This window comes from Pelecanus crispus, chromosome 3 (genome assembly GCF_030463565.1).
Source record: "Pelecanus crispus isolate bPelCri1 chromosome 3, bPelCri1.pri, whole genome shotgun sequence".
Taxonomy (NCBI): domain Eukaryota; kingdom Metazoa; phylum Chordata; class Aves; order Pelecaniformes; family Pelecanidae; genus Pelecanus; species Pelecanus crispus.
Window position 1 is genome coordinate 60,208,690 of NC_134645.1, and position 18,966 is coordinate 60,227,655.

Here is an 18,966-nt window from a genome sequence, read left to right on the forward strand (position 1 = left end):
GCCATGCAATGGAAATCTAGTTCTGAGCTAAGTGCTGGTGAAATGCGTGGGGAGATTTAGGCATTTCTCAGGGTGTTTAGCGTGCAATTGCCTGGTAGCCCACAGGGACCTGAGGTGAGAAGGAGCCTCAGGATGGGTTCATCCTCCTTATTAAACGTACCTTTCTACTATTTCCGTTCCCAAGGCTGGATCATCTCTTTCTCACAGAAAAGTCAGAGAACTTGTGCTGTTGTAACAGTGATTGGAAGACTTGCTTGGGACCCCAGATTTTCAAATATTACTGTATTTTAACCAACACCCTACTGGCTGTTTTAAGGGACTATCTCTCACTTTGTTTTCTTGATATTGTCCTGCTTTGTTTAAATATCTCTGAAAGCAGATAAAATAGCTTCTGTCATATGCCATAGTCACTGGCTCGTAGGCAATGCTCTGGCGTAAGGGAGATGTAAATTTAAGTTCAAGCACCAAATTAAGCTGAATAGGGATTTGAACTTGAAAGGAGATTGGTGCACAAGTGCTCACAGATACACCCTCTCCTTCTTTGACTCAGTTTTAGGTTTAGGCATGATTAAGTGCAAAGAATTTTCTCAGGCTGTAGTCAAAGGAAGATGACTGCTTTGTCTGAGGGTCTGGTGTGGGTTTAGACATTAGCTACAGGGTCTCAACAGCATGACTGTATAAGGACCGAGGCAGGTGCGTCTATGCTGGTAGTCAGCATTGTTTTTGTCACAATGAGATTAGGAGACGCTCAACCTGTGTTCACATTACAAATTATAGTGGAATAGCCATGTGATAATTTGAAATTTCTTTTGCATCTTCCTATAGCAATGGTATTCAAAATTTTGTTCTTAAAAGCTGTATCTAAAAATAGTGTATTTTTAAACAGCAGATCTGATCACTCATTAAGTCTTATATGTTAAAATTTCACTCAGAAAATCCTAATAAAAGTAAAAGTAGGTAATTTTTGGTAAAAGGTCGCAATGTAAATCATAGAATCATAGAATAGCTTGGGTTGAGTGATCTAAAATTCCATGACCAGAAAATCTGCAGACTAAATTTTCATAAAAAAATAATTACAATCCTTATTAATTCAATGTAAATGTTTGGTTGAGTCAATCTCATATGTGCCACTACAGTAATGCTTTGGTGATGAGTTTATGAAATTGACATTTTTGGGGGGGGAATATAGTATTTAATTATTTATTCATTTCATGTGGGATACTGAGAACTATGCTTTTGTGATCACACATACACCAAACGAACACAGAGTGGGAAGTCACGTGCTAGCTAGTGAACTGATGAAATCAGATTGGAGCGGAATGATCCAGGGGAACGAGAAGCTCGTGCTGCCACCAGGCTAAAGATGTGAATATCTCCCCTTTGATGGTATTCACACAGGAATCAAGGGAAATGTGTAGAGGGCATGGTGGAAATCTTTGACATGCTGCTGGCTACTGCTGCTAGGTTTCGCATGATGAACCTTCAAGGGGAGGAATTTGTGTGCCTTAAGTCCATCATCCTGCTCAATTCTGGTAAGTTGCATGCTTTGCTGTCACTCGGGTAATTGTGGTTGCTTCTGCATGTGGTTGAATGGTGCTTGTTGTCACTAATGACATTCTCATGTTGAGACAGCAGCAATTGAAAGGGGGCTGTCAACACAGAGGCAGGCAAACCTGTTCAGCGGTGTAGATGGGACCCAACGAATTAATGCAGTAAGTAGCTGATACACTGCGTACAGCTGATGTGAAGGGCAATCAGAGCAGTGTTTTGAACTAGGTGCTGGCAGGTCTTAAAGCTCTGATCACAAGACACTGAAGTAGCTGGAGCCACATTTAGGGCATCCAAAGGCAATGCTTAATTGTAAACCTACACCTTCCTTTTTTGGTGATGGCAAAATAAAGGGAAATAATGGCAAAAATGTGACTGAATTTATCATGGTTTAGTTTATATTAAAATACAGGCATCTAAAACTGATGTCATCACCTTCCACTTCCTTAAGAGTTGATGAAATAAGTATTTTTGGGCTGTAAATCTCATTCTGAAGTACACTTCAAAAATAGGTGACTAGATAACAAATGTAGGCATAGATATAAACATGTAAGGTTAGCTGACTTGTATTCTGCATGAGATGATCAAAATAAGCAAATTCAAGTTGAGGCATGCGACAGAAAATTTCTGTTGCACACCAGAGGATCCTTTTCTCTTTGAAATGAGAAAAAACTCCAGACAATTTATTTTTAAATGCAGAAATGAGGCCCATGGTGTTCCCACAGAAATGATAGAGGTCTAAAATAATAATGTAGGCACCAAAAGAAAAATTTTAGACTCAATTCTCTGCTAAGTTGTTACCTAATGACTAAAGATGACAGTTTCCCAACCCTGAGGATTTACTCACTTGTTCTCCCCTTTTCCTGTTGGTTTTGAACTTGTAGATGGTATCAACAACTAGACAAAATACATGTGGAGGGCTGTATGTCCTTTTTATCTGGTGGTCTAACAGATCATTTGGCCAAGTGGCACAAAGTACAAATTCAGGTAATTCCTACCAAAGGCTAACTAAACACAGCAGACTTTGCTTTATTGATCAGGCACTTCTTCCTTTATGGAAACCTGGACCTGTTCTACTCAACCCCTGCGCCCCCCCCCCCCACCCCCAAACCAAAAAAACAGTTCAAGCAAAATTATATATTTATACAATCTAATATAAAATATTTCATTTATGCTCTATAAGATATTGAAGTGGTTCAGGTTTTGTTGTGATTGTCACCAATTACCAAAAAATGACATCTGAGGCAAGCACCTGGCATATTAGGAATGAAGGGCTATTGTTTTTATCTTGGATGCCAGGGTGTGACAATTGTAATTACTGTTTGACATTTTATTTTCCTTTTATTGTCCTGATAATTATAACAGAATATTTCCTAGAGTTAAATGTTCTTCCTGAAAAGTGATGCTTTCCAAATTTTTAGCTAATATGTTCAAATGTAATTATCCTGTTAAATAAATCTAGAATATGTAATTGATTTATAGAAATATTGAATTAGAATTAGAAAAAAAGAATAGAATCTGAAGTTTGAATAAAACACATTAGATGTTCATGTCTTGAACGTGAAGACTTCAGGCCATGCTGTTGAGGGTTTTTGTCCCACTGCTGTATTTAATTCTGATCCAGAAAACTATATTTGTTATTTAGACAAAGCTCTGCCAGACATCACCAGCTACCCTTCATAAGCACATCTCACTTTGTTAATGGGATTTTTTGTTTCAAGATTAGCCTAAAGAAAAGTTAAAAAAAAAATTATAGCAAGTGAAGCCAGTGATAATCAGAGACCATTTTCCTTCTGCATGTAAGAAAGATGGGACCATTGAGTGAGGCTAGGAGATATTAGATCTTCATTACTTCAAGGTTCATATTCAGCAGGTTCAAATCAGTGGTGCTCTGTGTGGTAGAAGGTCAGAATTGATCAGATGATCTGAGGAGTGATCTGATTCTGGATAAATAAGCAATAAATCTTTTGACTAAAAAGCAAAATTGTTTTTTCGAAAAACACATTCAGCTCAAAAATAAAGGGCTGTTTCTTAACACTGGAAAGTAAGTGTTAGAAACATGAATGGGCAACATGATGCCAGATGTTTTACTTTTGAGTGTATCTGAAAAGAGAAGTGGTGCTACATGGCAAAGCAACAGGCTTTCAGTTTGGAGACGAAGATGTAGGTCACGTCTGCCTTAGGAGCTGATTTACGTAATTAGTTAGCTGGTTAGTCCATAGAGATGGAAAGATTCAGCTGATTTTATGCATCCTGTAGACCTCCTGGCACTTCGTTCCATGTGACCATTTGTTATTCTTTTCTCCTGACTTTTCCAGCTCCTGTTAAATTGTGCTTTTTATTTACTTCTTTATTTTTGGGGCCTGAATGATTACATGAGTGCATGGTATAGAGCTCAGTTTGCTCATAGCTCAGCCTGGCTTGCTGCAGATCCAGAGCAATGGGGCAAGGTAGAAGGGGAAGAGCCTGGGGTATTTTTTTGTGACCCTGAACTCTAAATGTAAAGATATTTTAAACTGGGGTTTATTGTGACAGAAAAGATGTAGAGGGTGTTCTCCTCTACAGTAATATGCAAAAACATGTGACTACATACGGTGACACATATAAAATTATGTCACTATATGCCACCAGCTGGTATGGTAGCACTGCAGTCCCTGAGGGACCCTGTTCTATGCATAGCTTTGTATTATGGGCACGGACCAACAGGCTTTCCTTGTTTGCAGGATGGTGCTTTCTCTGTTCTTTCTCCTAGGATGTTTTACAATACTGACCTACAGAAAGAGCTGGAAAATAACCTGGTAGCTATTCAATTTAGGCTTACTTTCAGCTTCAGAGCTTGGAAAGACCTTTGAGACCATTCAATTTCACTTTGCAAAGACAATTTTCTGCCCTCTTGTTCCAAAAGTCTGTGTGTGTATGTGTGTGATGGATAGCTGGCATTTCTTTTGGGGAAATTTCTGGTCATTGGCCTGGGGCAGGAGCAATCAGGGTGGGAGTGGAGGTGCAGAAAGGAAAACCAAAGGTCATTTTTCTTGGCAGTTATTGACTCACAATTGCCTGAAGTCTCTACATTTTTCAGGGAGTGTTTTTTTTTTTTGATTTATACTTTTTAATAGCTTCTGGACTAGACCTAGGTGAGAAACAATTCCTCCTAACAGATATTTTTCTTTTGCTGTTTTGAAGCTATGAAACTAAGGGGTATTGCTACAAGGGTACAATAGCATCCTCCGGCTGAAGGAAGCTGCTCTGGAGGCACTGTGGGCTTATGAGACTGATGTTTCCTTCTAATGGACTGTGTTTTGTCAGTAGTATTTAAGAATCTTGCCCCTACAGGTACCTGCTAAGCTATAAAGCCTGGTATTGTCAGTAAGTGTAAGTGAGGGTGGTTAAGAGTAATTCAGCTGAGAAAAGCCCCAGGAGCTGTTTCTCTTTGGTGAATTCATTTCAGTAAAAATAATAATAATAATTGTAAAAAGGTTTATGAGAAAAGAGGCCATTGTACTATCTATCTATATCAAATTCGAAGCAATATTCATTACCAAAATTAAGAACTCTGACTGATGGTTTTCAGAAGTTGTGCTATGTTTGAGTTATCCTTTTTGTTTTTTTAAAGCAGTCTCTCATTCACTCTTTCTTTCAGAGACACTCACAATGATATTCACAAACACAAATTTATATTTCTTTTTAGTACAGGAGTCCCAAAGTCATAAAACCTACTTGCAGGTTACAGTAGTTCTAGGTGTCATGTCCTTGAAGTACCAAGATGGTGTGAGGAGGTGAGGTGTGCCAAAAAGATGGTAAAAAAATCTCTGTTTCTCTGACTGCTCAGATGCATGGCAAAATATTATTATCTTCAAATCTGATGGTATAGCCCCCAGGCTACAAACAAGCTAGAGTATATATGTCTGTGTATGTGTGCATGCTAGTGTGTGTGCGCCTTTTTTTCTTATATTACTAACTGCATTGCATATTGTGCTATATATGATGCTTTAAAGAAAAACAAAATGAAAAATAATTCCAGAAACCAATTTTTTCCAAGGACAAAATCCAAATTTCTTCTTGGCTCTGTGAGCTGATACAGAAGGGTTAAAGCACAGGAATTGTCAAGCACATTATAGACACAGGGCAATGAACACATCATGATCAAGCCAGTTTGATTGTATTACCGTACATCCATCTTAAGCTTTTGCTCCCTCAGGACTGGATTATAGTAATACGACCTGTTTAGAGTTATCGGCTCATTCCAGAAGATTAAAAAACTGGTGCTGAATTCAACAGTTGCCTTTTGGCAGCACAGTGCTGCTGTGACCTGATCCACATTGGTTATGTATTGTCGTCCAGAACAAATTCAAGATAAAAAGGTACAAAATAGTTTAGAATTTCCCATTTAGAAAGCTGATGCGCTTCATGCACCCAAGAATTACTACTGTCAAAAGCTCTTATGCCTGGGTTAGGGTGTTTTATAGGAGATGTAGAGGGGCTGTTGGAGGGGGAGTTTGAAGGTGTTTTGATCTCTGGAAAAATTTCCTTCTGGTTCAAGTCTTCAGAGCCGAGTGACTGAGAGAAGACTGTAGCCCATAGGTAGGTCTAGCTGCAGGCTACAGGTGTAGCATGCCACCTGGCCCAGACCTCGGATGGACCCAGGCAGGGAAGAGGCATTGCCTTCCTCCTGCTTTGCCCATGGTGACCACATCCAAACTCCAGGGTCATTCAAAGCAGTGACCTGGCTGGCAAGCAGGAGGGTTTGCACACAGTCAGCATCCATGGTTTAACACAGCAGAAGAGGCCAGCCACGAGGTGTCCCCTGGGCAAGTCTGACTGCATAAAAGTAATTTTTGCCTGTGGTTTGTTTGTTTTCTTTCTCCTTCCTACTCCAGGTGTGTACACTTTTCTTTCCAGCACCTTGAAGTCTCTGGAAGAGAGAGACTATATTCACCGTGTTCTGGACAAAATCACAGACACTCTGATACACTTAATGGCTAAGTCGGGTCTTTCTCTGCAGCAGCAACACAGACGACTGGCTCAGCTCCTCCTCATCCTCTCTCACATCAGACACATGAGGTGAGAGCAAGCACACAGTCAGCCCTGCTGCACTGGTCCCGTGCAAGGGAAGTTTCACAAATGCACACACACACTTTTCCTTCACAGGTGGGAGTGCAAACTGTGTGTAGAGCTGTTGCAAAAAAATATTTATGTCTACATTCTGTAAAGATGTATGGAACATGTGTGCAAAACAGTACATTGGATTATGGTGTGAAAGAAGTAAATGTTTTCCCCATTTGTTTCTTCTAGTTTTCTTTTCCTTTGCTTCTTGTTTTGATAGTGGTGCAAGCAGTATCTACTTTTAATGTTATGTGCATCTTATATTCTGTTTGAAAAGTACCAAGTAGAATACTAGCGTCGCAGTAGCCTAGTTCTGCAAACTTTAGTCTCCTATAAGATGAGATTGAATAAAACTATCACTTTTATGTAGCCACTTTTCACAAGTGGCTTGATTGCACATCACTTTAGAAAAGACGTTAGGATCATTAAGTGTATTTTATGGGTGAGGATAAATGCAGACCTACTGAATCCCAATCTAGAGGACTGTGCCCTTTGCTAAGTAGAGGTGAAGTGTCTGAGGCACTCTGTTAGTAGTCGCAACAATGATTCTCCCAAACCTAATTACCTCTTAAGGTAGCTCCTCAGTGGCTGGAGTGTTAACATGACAAGTCTATACAAAGATAGAGTATAGATTTTATTTGTATGAAGGGACAAGAGATGTTGTTATACAGATTTTAGTTTTCATTATTTCAGTTACTTAATAAAATTAAAATTCGAGTAAGCATCACATCATAGCTACTAAAGCTGAAACATGCAGATTTTACCTCCTGGGCTGATATACAGGTCTTCAGGAAAAAGTCAAGGGGTGTGTGCATGTGTTCTTTTTACTTGTGTCTTTTTGTGGAATTTCTTTGTCTTCATGTTAATCATCCTTTTTTTTTTTTTTTTTTTTTTTCTCCTTAAGAAGAATTTGTACAATTAAGGAAGTTCCAGATGCACAGCGAAGTTTATTATTGTTTCCATAGTTTTGTGAATGGATAGTCTTACAAGTGGGCATTTGCTAACAAATTGGCTGAGGTTATTTTGTAGGAAAAATATCTGGTATTTTGGGTTTTATTATGGGAAAGCCAAGATTCATCCCATCCACTTAGTCACAGTGCCTAAATTAGGAGTCCATGTGTTCTAGGCTACCTTTTGGGCAAAGGAGAGCAAAAGAGTCACCTTTAGAAGGCAACTCGCTGATGGGCAGTCTGAAATGTCCTTTGAAGGTGCCTTCTGCTAACTGTAGCAGGAGCATACAGCAACTGCACTGTTAAGTATTTTGTACAACGTGGAATTTATATGAACCTAACAAATACTATTAGCTGATAGCTTTTTCCCCCATAGCATATTTGGAAAGTAACTGTTGTTTTGTTACAACCCACAGCAACAAAGGAATGGAGCACCTGTATAATATGAAGTGTAAAAACGTAGTTCCACTCTATGATCTTTTGCTGGAGATGCTGGACGCTCACCGACTGCATGCCCCAGCAGCCAGGAGCGCTGCACCGATGGAAGAGGAGAACCGGAGCCAGCTGACAACTGCATCAGCTTCATCTCATTCCTTGCAGTCTTTTTATATAAACAGCAAAGAAGAGGAGAATATTCAGAACACAATATAAACAAAAGTCAGCATGTATAATGGTATGAGAAACCCAGCAGCGCACTACCTAGCCCATGCTTCATTTCGTCTATAGTGCCACCTATGTAAACACTCCAATGACAACAGTCACCTGCATTTTCCATTTGAGTGTTTGTCAAGCACTTGCCTAAATTGATTGCTTATCCTAAATGAAAAACATTTCATTGCTATGGACAGCCAGCAAGGATTGTCTGGCTAACTTGATTTAAAATTTGCAGTGTTTTTATTTAATTTTGCATGTAAGTTGGGTAAGTCCTAATCTAAACCGAACATTCATTTTACTACAAATGAATAAGCCATACCACCCATGTGTATTGGCATCTTCATAAGTGGTAGCATTTGTTGATATCCACACAAAATTCTGAGCTCGCTTAGTCCTTGTTTGAAATTTTGAAGCAGTTTGGTAGAGATTCTGGATGACATTTGGGGGCGGGGGGGGAGGTAAATGGAAAGTTGATTGGCATCTAAGTGTGCCATAGTGAAACTGCACTGCTAGTGACTGCCTTGGTAGTTTAGGTAGATTCCCGCCGCTCTTCTTCCTACAGTAGAAAGGAACCCCTGTCTGAGAATAATACTGTTTTACCTTGCTGGCTTACATCATCAGACAACTCCTTCTCAAGATCCTACTGACCAAACTTTTAGGTCTCCTTACCATGTCCTCTAGCTGAATTGCATTGCGTGCATCCTATCTTGCCTGATCCTACAAAGCTAAATTGTTCTGTTGCTTGGCAGTATGTAAATCAAGGGCAACACGGCTAACAGTGATAACATAGATAATTGCTCCTAAATCAGATCAGATGATTACAAAAATCATCAGGTCTTAAAAAAAAAATCGTCATACACATACATGATCCAGCACTATTTTATAAAAAACCCTCCTCCTGTCCTTTGCTTTGTTGTGCTACAACCCAAGGGGCGAGGATGCCAGTGCAAGACTGGCACAGCAGGGTGGGATGGTCTGATCCCACTGAGTGGAGTGTGGCCTAGCTGTGTACGGGAGGGCTGGCGTCACAGCCAGAGCAGTAGGTTTTGCATTGCCTTGGCTTTCTTTGGCTCTCGTTGGGGCATGCTCAAAAATCACTGTTAAGAGCCAGCTCCTGTGACACCAGAACTGGGCAATGAGCCTTAGACATGATGAAGACTCTGGGACTGCATGTCCAGGAAGATAAATCTGGCTTTCTCCATGCATGTGTGTAACTGTTTTTCATAAGAATTAGTCAGATTCTTCAGACCAACTGTAAATATACACAAGGTCCACTGACATCAAGAGTTTCAGCAAGACATGAAGGAGAGAGACTGAAGAAATCCATACTATGTGCTATTCAAAGTAGGAGTTGGTGCTGCTGTTTGGCTGCCTTTATGCTAGAAAATTAAACACGTCAGGGAATGTTGCTGGGTACTGGAATGCAATTATTACATATGCCAGGGATATTTTATTATTCTAATGATGAACTTCACCTGTGCTGTCTGTACTTCGGGTTTACAGGTGCAGTTTGCGAGTTAGCATGGACCAGGGACTATTCCAATAGCTGGTTGGAAGCGACCACCCTGCCAGTAAAGACATTTCACAGCACATGCCTAGGCTGCTCCACAGCAGCTGGCCTCAGTGCTAGAGAAGGGTTCAGGGATGCTTCTTTTACTGGTATAGTTGAAACCTTTGTGTGAGATTATGTTGATTGGAATATCCTGTAGTAACTAAATATAGGAAATAGTGCAACTAATGCCGTCCAGGAGTGCCTATGTCTAATTACGCTCCCTGTTACACGAGCAGAGTCTGTGTGCAGTGAGATGGAGTTACATAGCAATTGTGAAGGCAGCAAGGCATAGGACAAGTTTGTGCTCCAAGTCAAGGATTCTATTCTTTAGTGAATGTACATAATGATGTCTATAACAGTTTCATGTACATATTCGAGGATACGCACAGTTTAAAAGTCTAAAGCTAGATGCTACCTGTGTTTGAGAAGATTCCTCGAAAACTGTGCAAGCCTAAACATGTGAAGCAGTCACTGTAAGTTAATAGGCCTTTTATTGATGCATATTATAGTGTCATTTTTTTCTGAATGTGCTGAAGGATTTGTTGTTTTGTGTATTCAGTAAGAGTGTGTGTGTGTGTGAGCGCGTGTGTGTGCAAATTTGGCACCTAAAGGCTTTTGGAGGGCTCCTAAATGCCTTGAAAGAAAATGCACATTTTGTTTTGTTTAGTAGCTGGTTTTCAAATGTGTTAGAAAAATCATGAATGCCCTGAAATGAGTGCAGGCTAAGATCTGAACGGAGCACAGGAATCCCTGTAGTTACACTTAGGTGTTTACACCATCATCATTCACTGGTAGCCCAGTGTGCTTTAGTGCTGCTCTTTAAATACTGTACATGCAACTTGGTGTTCTCTACGACAGCACACACAGATCAAGCTCATAAGCTGCAAGGCAAATTGGTTTAAATTAATGCCTCCCTTTCTACATCCCAGAACAGTCCATTACATCGATTCAAGTGTTAATGTGGCCTAGAGGAAAAGTAGTTCATGGAGAGCAATTCACAACAGAGGGTCAGATTCTGATGGTACTTACATAGGGCAAGTACCACTACACTCTACAGATTTTCCCAGTGAAGCTGGGTAAGTGTCATTTGAAGTGGTATGCAGAAGACAGAAGGGTATCATAATGTGTCTTGGAGCACAAGGAATAATCAGTCAGCTCACAATCTTAATTACAAAGGCTTGCTTTCCTCAGCTCAGCCCTTGCAAGGAAGTAATTTAGATTCAACCAGTCCTTCCATGTTTGTGGTGACAACAGTGAAGGGCACCCAAGAAAGTAAAACAGTGATTCCCAGTAATACATTCATTTACCTTGGGGCAGCTTCAGGATCTGTGTTATTAACTTGTTTATGAGATAGTAATTGAAGCAGCACCTTAATGAATATAGTAACCTTTCCACAGTTATCTATAAAGATGATTGTCCACATATCAGACAGCTGAATATAGCTATTCAATTGATTAAACAAAGTCTATGATATAAAAATGGCAACTTTTTCATATGTAATTCTGAATTATGCTCTCATGTATGCAAAAAATTGTGCCTGACATTTGGTAATTGTTATTTCACAGGATGCTATTTTATGTGTGTGTGTGTATATATATACATATATACTTTATATTTGCAGCTGACAAACCAGTACTACCTGAATACCTGGTGCTGGATATTAAATAAAAATATATAGCATGTAAAAAAAAAAAAAATGGAAAGAAAACTATTCAAGGCAGCTAATTATGCTTTTACCAAAACATTCATAGTGATTTCTCTGGACAGCTAACGAAATGATTATTTTATAACGTTTATACGTGGATTTTTTAAAAAAAAAAAAAAAATCAAAAAACCAAAAAAACCCCTAGAAACATAGGCAATGTAATACCAGCACAAGCCAAACAGAAATAGACCAGATGAACTTGCTTTGCTTGAGAATATGGTTGTTACCGAATTATTACAAAAAGCTTGGGAGGCAGGAGAGCAGATAGGGTGATGTGTAGCACTTAGTGGTGTCTGAGTTTCCAACGATATGTGAAAGCTACTCTGATTTGTAGTAGTTCATGCCACGTCTCAATGTTGGAGACTTTGTCTCAGGTAAAACTCCCAGCTGGGTCAGTAGGATTTGTACTGGGGCAAAATAATTTAATGAGAGTTTCTTGGTGTGTGTTTGTGGTAAATTTACTATTATGTTTCAGTGACATCTCTTGATGATTTTTCTCCTTCTGTACACTGAGGGGTTTAATAATTTAAAAATATAATTAAGGAAATAATCTCAACTGAGGTCCCAAGGACATTGCAAGGACTGTCAGCAGGTCACTGGACTTTAAATTGAAAAAAACTGAAAGAAAACCCAAATCACCCCCTTCATCCAAGCCAGTGTTTCTATGGAGCCTCCATCCATTCCAATTGGTGTTGACTGATTCCTTAAGAGTTGTGCCAAATGCTTAAAATAAAAAAAAAAAATACCAGCAATGTAAAAATTCTGTCTCACTAGGGCCTTCGTCTTATCACAGGCTTTGGTAGGAACACAGCAAGCCTCTCTTGTGTATGTAATATCCTGCTTTAAAATTAGAATGCAACCCAACCTAAAGCTAATGGGATTTTGTATATAAGGTAGTCTCAGCTGAACTTATGTGAAGTGCATTTCTTACTTTGAATAAAGAGGTGGCTATTTTCAATGCTATCTACAACTGTAACATAGCTTTACAGATAGAAATTCAATGCATGTAAAAGAAGGGTCATGTTAACGATGGTATCATAATACAAACCAGTCTTTGCTGTCACCTGCAACTATAGCATAATCTCAAATTGATCTGAGAATTTTAAATTTATATTTCCCTAGTATTAATGTCCTACCCTTTCTACTTGTAATTCCCTTTCATCTTTCAAAAGTAGATAGCCTTATATCCTGAAAGTTGTTTCCAAAGTGATTGCTGCCCATAAGGGTATTTGGTTTTGCACTGTGTTAAAAAAAAAAAAAAATCTAAAAAAAATATTTTGCATTCAAATGTGCCTAAAGAAACAAAAATTTAAAAAAATGTATATGCTGCCATCTTGCAAATTAGTATACTCTGTACTCCTGTGTGCCTATAATTAGAAGTCTGTTTCTTCAGAAAGTGCCCATCGGAAAATGAAGGGATAGACTGCTGGTCACGAGACTCGCATTAACAAGCCACTTTATGTATCACCTTATTGTATATACTATAAAACTAATGCTTATGTGTGCACTATGTAGTCTGTCAATGGAAAGTCCTTTCTTTGGTATAGGCTCAGCTACCATAATGTGTTTGTTGAAGTATTCTGTTCTTTCACTGATGCATATAAAATTATTGATGTCTTTGTTTTGGTGAGGTTTTTTTTTTTCTTTGTTTTGCACCTAAAAAAGTTCTAAAAAAGTCTAAATGAAAAATCTGGTAGGCTACCTGATTGGTGCAAGATTTTTATCAATGTATTTGATGTTGAAAATAAAGAATTAACCAGAGCACTTTGTTTCACTAGTTATCTTTTGCATAGTTTTAAAAATATGCTTCTCTGCTTATTGTTTTCCAGTAGCCCGTGAAATGGTACACAATTTTTAACAGAAACAGAATGTGTCTGTTTCTGTGCATCTAAGTGAAAACTGTTTCTTAATTAGTTTCTTCACCTTCCCCAAAAAGCATCAGAGAGTGGCCACATCTAAAGTTGACAAGGTGTTAGGTCTAGTCTCTAGTATTCCTAATGACACCAGGGAAGCCACCTAAGTACTTAGTACTTTATATGCTTTATGTGCTTAGTATTTTATATGCTTTACATATGCTTTATGTTCCTTATTTTGACTTGTGAAACAGATTATGGTGGAAGACACAAATTGTGTGACTTCAGCCTTCTGTAGCTGACTGCCGCTTACCATGAGTTAGCTAATATCAAATTAAATAGCACTTCTTTCCCTCCTCAGGGAAAAAAATTGTCTTGACTAAGCTGTCAGGAAGGGGATGAAAAGAAAAGAAAGATACTTTTATTGACGTAAAACCACTTTGAACTTAACCCTACCCTGTAAAATACTCTCAAAATTCTATTTGGTCTTTGCAAAGAATCAAACCAGTAACCTACAGCATTTACATACATATGTAGGTATTTCAATATTTGTAGATATATATCTATCAGTAATATATAGACAATATAGTCCCTATATTTTTTTCATCTAGTTTCTCTGCTGTGCTGGTTCTGAGTGGGACTACTGGCTCATAGGTTTTACTCTTTTCCTACATGAATATATACATGAGCTCTTTGTTTTTATGCGATGTTCACTGTACATAACTTACAAGGAAAAAATTGTAAGATTATTACCTTAATTCTACCTATCATCTCAGTGATTAAGACAACAGAGGCAATATACATTGTCCATGTGAAACCTCACCCTATAGCTTGACAAACATGAAAGCAAATAGCCTATTCAGACTCAAAAAAAAGTTGGGGACTGTTGGGATTTGTAAGTGCCGAGCAGAACTGAGCAATGGTTCCAAATCATATGACTGTTTTGCAACATGCTTGCATGACAAAGCGCTTGACTGAGTTGCTACTTTGGCCACGAAGGGTGGGCCAGAGTGATATGAACTAATTGCACATGTACATGTGCTCAAAATAAAATCTTTTTCAGTGCTGACTCAAAATCTGACAGCATTCAATGGCTTTATATAATCTTTTATTCACAGGACCACACGAGCGGTGAGGTCAAATGCTCTTATGGTTCATGGAGAACTGGCTTAAGATGACAGCTGCTACATGATACTGAACTCAAAGGCTTAATCCAAAAAAGAAGCTAGACAGCAGAATACTCCTGCAAAGTCAAAGACCTGATATTCCTAAATTAAAAACTGAACAGCTGAAGTCTGAGCATACTTACATCTGCAAGAATTGTAACAATTTGAATGGACAAAGGATTACACAATACCTGAGATTAGGCAGTCTTTTGCCCGTCTCTTTCCAGAGCACAACGTGACCACACAGTATCAGAGTATGGCTGAGCTGTGAAGGCACCTCTGGAGATTGTCTATTCCAATTCCTGGCTCAGAGCTGGGTCACCTAGAGAACATGCTCAAGGCCATGTCCAATCGAGTTTTGAATAGCCACAAAGGGAGACTCTGCTACCTCTCTGGGCAACCTGTTCCAGTATTTGACCACTCTCACATTAAAAAATGTTTTCCTGTGCTCAGATGTTGTTTAGCTGCCCGTTGCCTCTTGCCCTGTCAGTGGGCACAACTGAAAAGAGTCTGTCTCCCTCTTCTTCATTCCCTCCCATCATGTGTCTTCTGTGATGGGAAAACGTGGATGTCGCCTTGCTCAGACCCCCAGAGGAGGAACCCACCAGGAAAAGGGCCTCTGCAGCCAGGCACCGGGCACATTTCCACAGCCGGGAGCCAACTGGGACTCCAGCTTCATTCCTGATTTCTTACATCTGTTGGCTGAATAATTTGAGAAATCGTACAGCAAGAACATATCTTTCTATTTCAATGCAGAGCTCTTGACGCCGAAACCCCTGGTTCACCTTTGCTGGGCCCATCACTCTCACTTCCCTCACTACATACATACACAACACCTTGCAGAGCAGCTGCCTACTCCCTTGGGGGAGCCTGTATACATGCGCACAGCCATATGCGCTGGGCTCCCCCCAGCCCCCTGCTTTCTCTCGTTCCTAACAGGTAAGTGATGCATGTCTTGTTCCAGCATATTTTATTCTATTTAACTAATTAGAAACATATGACATAGCTAAGGCATCATTGAAGAACATATCTGACTGCTTTTACTTTTCTGTTATTAAGGCAATCCCCTTGTTATGCAATGACAACAGCTTCTTCATGGGCTACAACTTAGTATTCTCAGTCAGTGGGGCACCTGCCCTCTTTAAAAGCCTTCCGGCTATGCTTATTCTTCAAAATTGAATGATGATTTTTTTTTTTTTTTTCCATCCAGATACTGCCACATTAAAAGCCCCATGAAGCAGCTGTTTCTTAGGCTGGAAAAGTCTTACATCTCTTTCCTCTGCATTAGACTGCTTGTCTCCACCACCCAGGCAGTGAAGAGGAGAGGAAAATCCAAACATGTAAAATAACACTCATTAGCGTGCTCACAGAGAAAGAATGTCCATGGAAGGGTGCTGCCTACATGGTTTTTCTTATGCCCAGCCAGGCTCCAATTACTACCATTCACCATGGCATCCTGCAGACACAGAGGGTCAAGTGTAAAAATGTTCATGAAGTCTTCAGGAAAATTGACCATCAAAATAATAACATTCGGCACTTATCTCAGCAGGAGCAAGGCTAACTAGCTCTCATGTCCCTGTAAGATCTATGTGTTGCAGTATTTAGGTGTTACTCTGCTAATGTCTTCATTTCTGCAGGCATACAAGTGATACAAGATTTATCTCCTGTTGTTTCCCATTCCTACACATTTCTGCACCACTCTAGTGTGTTACCTTTTTAAACAGCTGAAAAATGTGCATGTGAGGAAAAGCTGTGCTTTCAGGATTTTTTTTAGCCAGATTTTGTAACACATGCTTGGGACTGTAACATATTTAGCTCCTCTACACAAAAAGACTGAGTCCTCCTTTCTAAGACAGAAAGATTTGCTTCTTGTCAGATGTCTTTTATTTTCCTCTCACCTCTTGAGAAACTGCAGCATCCATGGAAAGGTGAAACATGTCTGTTATACGGTAGAGGTAAGCAAAAAGTGCTACCCACTTCGCAGTCAGAGTCACAGCAGGGCACATAAAAGCTTAAAAGTTTAGGCATTCCTATGAAAGCAGAAAGTTTGAGTTCCAGTCTGCCTTTGCAGGATTATTTTTTCCTTATGTTAAATCTGAAAATAGGAAAAGAAACTTCAGCTCCAAAATGTCGTCTTTGTATCTCAACCAAAATGCTACAGCATCACGCTTTCTTCCAATACTTTTTTTTCCCTTGCTCCCACAGTCTGCACACGTGGCTGCACAATGCTTCAACTTTAGCAAAGGAGTTGGTTTTGCAACTATGTGTTTTAACCTGCAGCTCAACGGTGGGGAGAGCCTGTCAGGCAATGTTTGAATTATTTACAAAAAGACTACTACAGACATGAATGTTCCACTTCTTGGATAGGCTTGTGATCACTTACCTAAAAAGTGGACTCTGGTAGCTTTCCTTCCAGATGTTTTTTTAAAACATCCTTTCTAAAAACAATGGCCTGAGAAAACCCGCAATTACAACATGAATAATAGCAGTCTCCCAGGAATTACAATGTGCCTGAAAATGCAAAGAGCCTGACCTGAGTAACCTTTGTGCAAACTACATCCACATCTGCATCATCCCTGACACAGGAGAGCTCAGTGGCTCACCTCTCCTCCCCCAAGGCCATCTTTGATACAAGAAACAGACAATACTTTCCTACAGCCTCCTCTCTCTTCCAAACATTAAATGAGCCATTGTTTTATTCAGACCTCATTGTGGTCAAATCCATTTACTATGTCTCAGGTCTTTGAATAGATTTTTATTGAACCAAGCAGTTTTGACCAGTTGATTTTTTGAATGATATATTAAGCGCCACCAAACAATGTAAGTCACAGCTCTCAGTTCCTGTCTGCTTTTAGAGCAATCATTTAATATAATTCAGATTGCTATCATTTAACCAGGTCTTAGTCTATGACAAGTCTTCAGTGCTTAAGCTTGCAGTTATTATTTTGTTTCACAGATTTTTATCTACTGCTTTTTAGGAAGTCAAATTAATTCTCTAAATCGTTCCTATTTATTTCTTTATTGTGGAATATTATTAGAATATTCCAATGTTCTTAATATTATTAAAACAAACATAATTTATCCCAAATATAGGTTTCATATCTATGTCCCTCTAGGTCTAATTATGGCCAAATAGTGCAACAACAATAGAATTCAGTTGGCTATAGTACATTTCACAACATTGCTGCCAAGGTTAAAAACAGCTATCCAGTACCTACACTAGTTCCCTTGTGTACAGAACTTTGTGAATGTAAGACTCATATTCTTCCCCCAAAGCCAAAAGACAAGTGACCTCCTCCCTCCAACTCCCACCCCCCTGGCCCAGCTTTGGCAAACACTGGTTTAGGTGGATTCTGCAATTGACGGCTGCAAGGGTTGAACAATTTTGTAGCCAGAGCACACACACACACACACAAACCTCACTATGGCATTTCCTGCTATTTTCCTTTCCACAATCCATTGCTTTAAACACCAAACGAAATATGGGAAGTGCAAGTAAGTGAGAAGATCAATGCTCTCTTCTTCTCTTGCTTAAAAATCTGCATTTCTTCTCCTTGACTCCGCTCTTATTTCCCAGAATCCTCCTACATTTGCTAAATCCTGATACCATCTGCAGTTTGAAGACTATGAGCAACCAGTTTCTGTTATGCCTTTGAACATGCACAGATGCACTCAGATGCACATGATGATGACGAGCATGTTGAGAGATGCTATCAGTTGTAAACAGATTTCTCAACCACAAATAGCACAAGACTCTGAGGGCCAGTGTTGACTGTTCATAAGACAATCCCAGCAGCTTTGTCCTCATTCAATAATCAGACATAGGAGAAAGTTCTAAGGAAGGAGAAAGCAAGACTGCAGGTGTTCACAGCATTTGCAGTGGAGCTGTAAGGTGGCAAACCAGCAGTGAGAAACCATCGATCAGTTGCAGAATGAAGCTGTTATCACTGCTGGAACAGGGTGGGGGATGGGCAATGGGCATCATCATGCTCACAGCTGTGAGGAATAAGGGCACACTATTTCTGTCAACTTCAGATCATTTGTACTCCTAACACTGTCAGATATCTCTAAATATTACTTTTCAGTCTGCCTTCAGATTTTGTAAAATGTAGTCCACAAACAAAACTCCACAGACAGATGCAGTAAGTCAGAGCAAATGGTGCTCATTATGTTGCACTATTATCATTACAAGCATAATGAGTTAGTGCCTTGGTATTACCGCACAGTCTGGAGTCGCTGAGCAACCAGTTTCCATTATGCCTTTAAATACCCACTAATTATGATGTGACTACAGGCTGGTAAGCAGGGTTCAGAGTTGCAAGATGCATCAAGCTGCATGGATGATTACACCTCTACTGCAGCTACTGCATCTATCTACAGTAGAAAATGGGGAAAAATATAATCCAGTAATGACTGGAGCTCCCCAAGATGCAGT

At 39.5% G+C, this 18,966-nt stretch overlaps 1 protein-coding gene across 1 annotated transcript in view; it reads left to right on the forward strand.

The window, feature by feature from the left end:
- ESR1 (estrogen receptor 1) overlaps positions 1-8,252 on the forward strand; it is a 117,505-nt gene extending 109,253 nt beyond the window's left edge. Inside the window, exons 6-8 of the mRNA XM_075707028.1 lie at positions 1,399-1,532; positions 6,426-6,609; positions 8,018-8,252. Coding sequence (XP_075563143.1) covers positions 1,399-1,532; positions 6,426-6,609; positions 8,018-8,252 — 553 coding nt within the window. The remainder of the gene's footprint in view (positions 1-1,398; positions 1,533-6,425; positions 6,610-8,017) is intronic.
- The last annotated feature ends 10,714 nt before the right edge of the window (positions 8,253-18,966 follow it).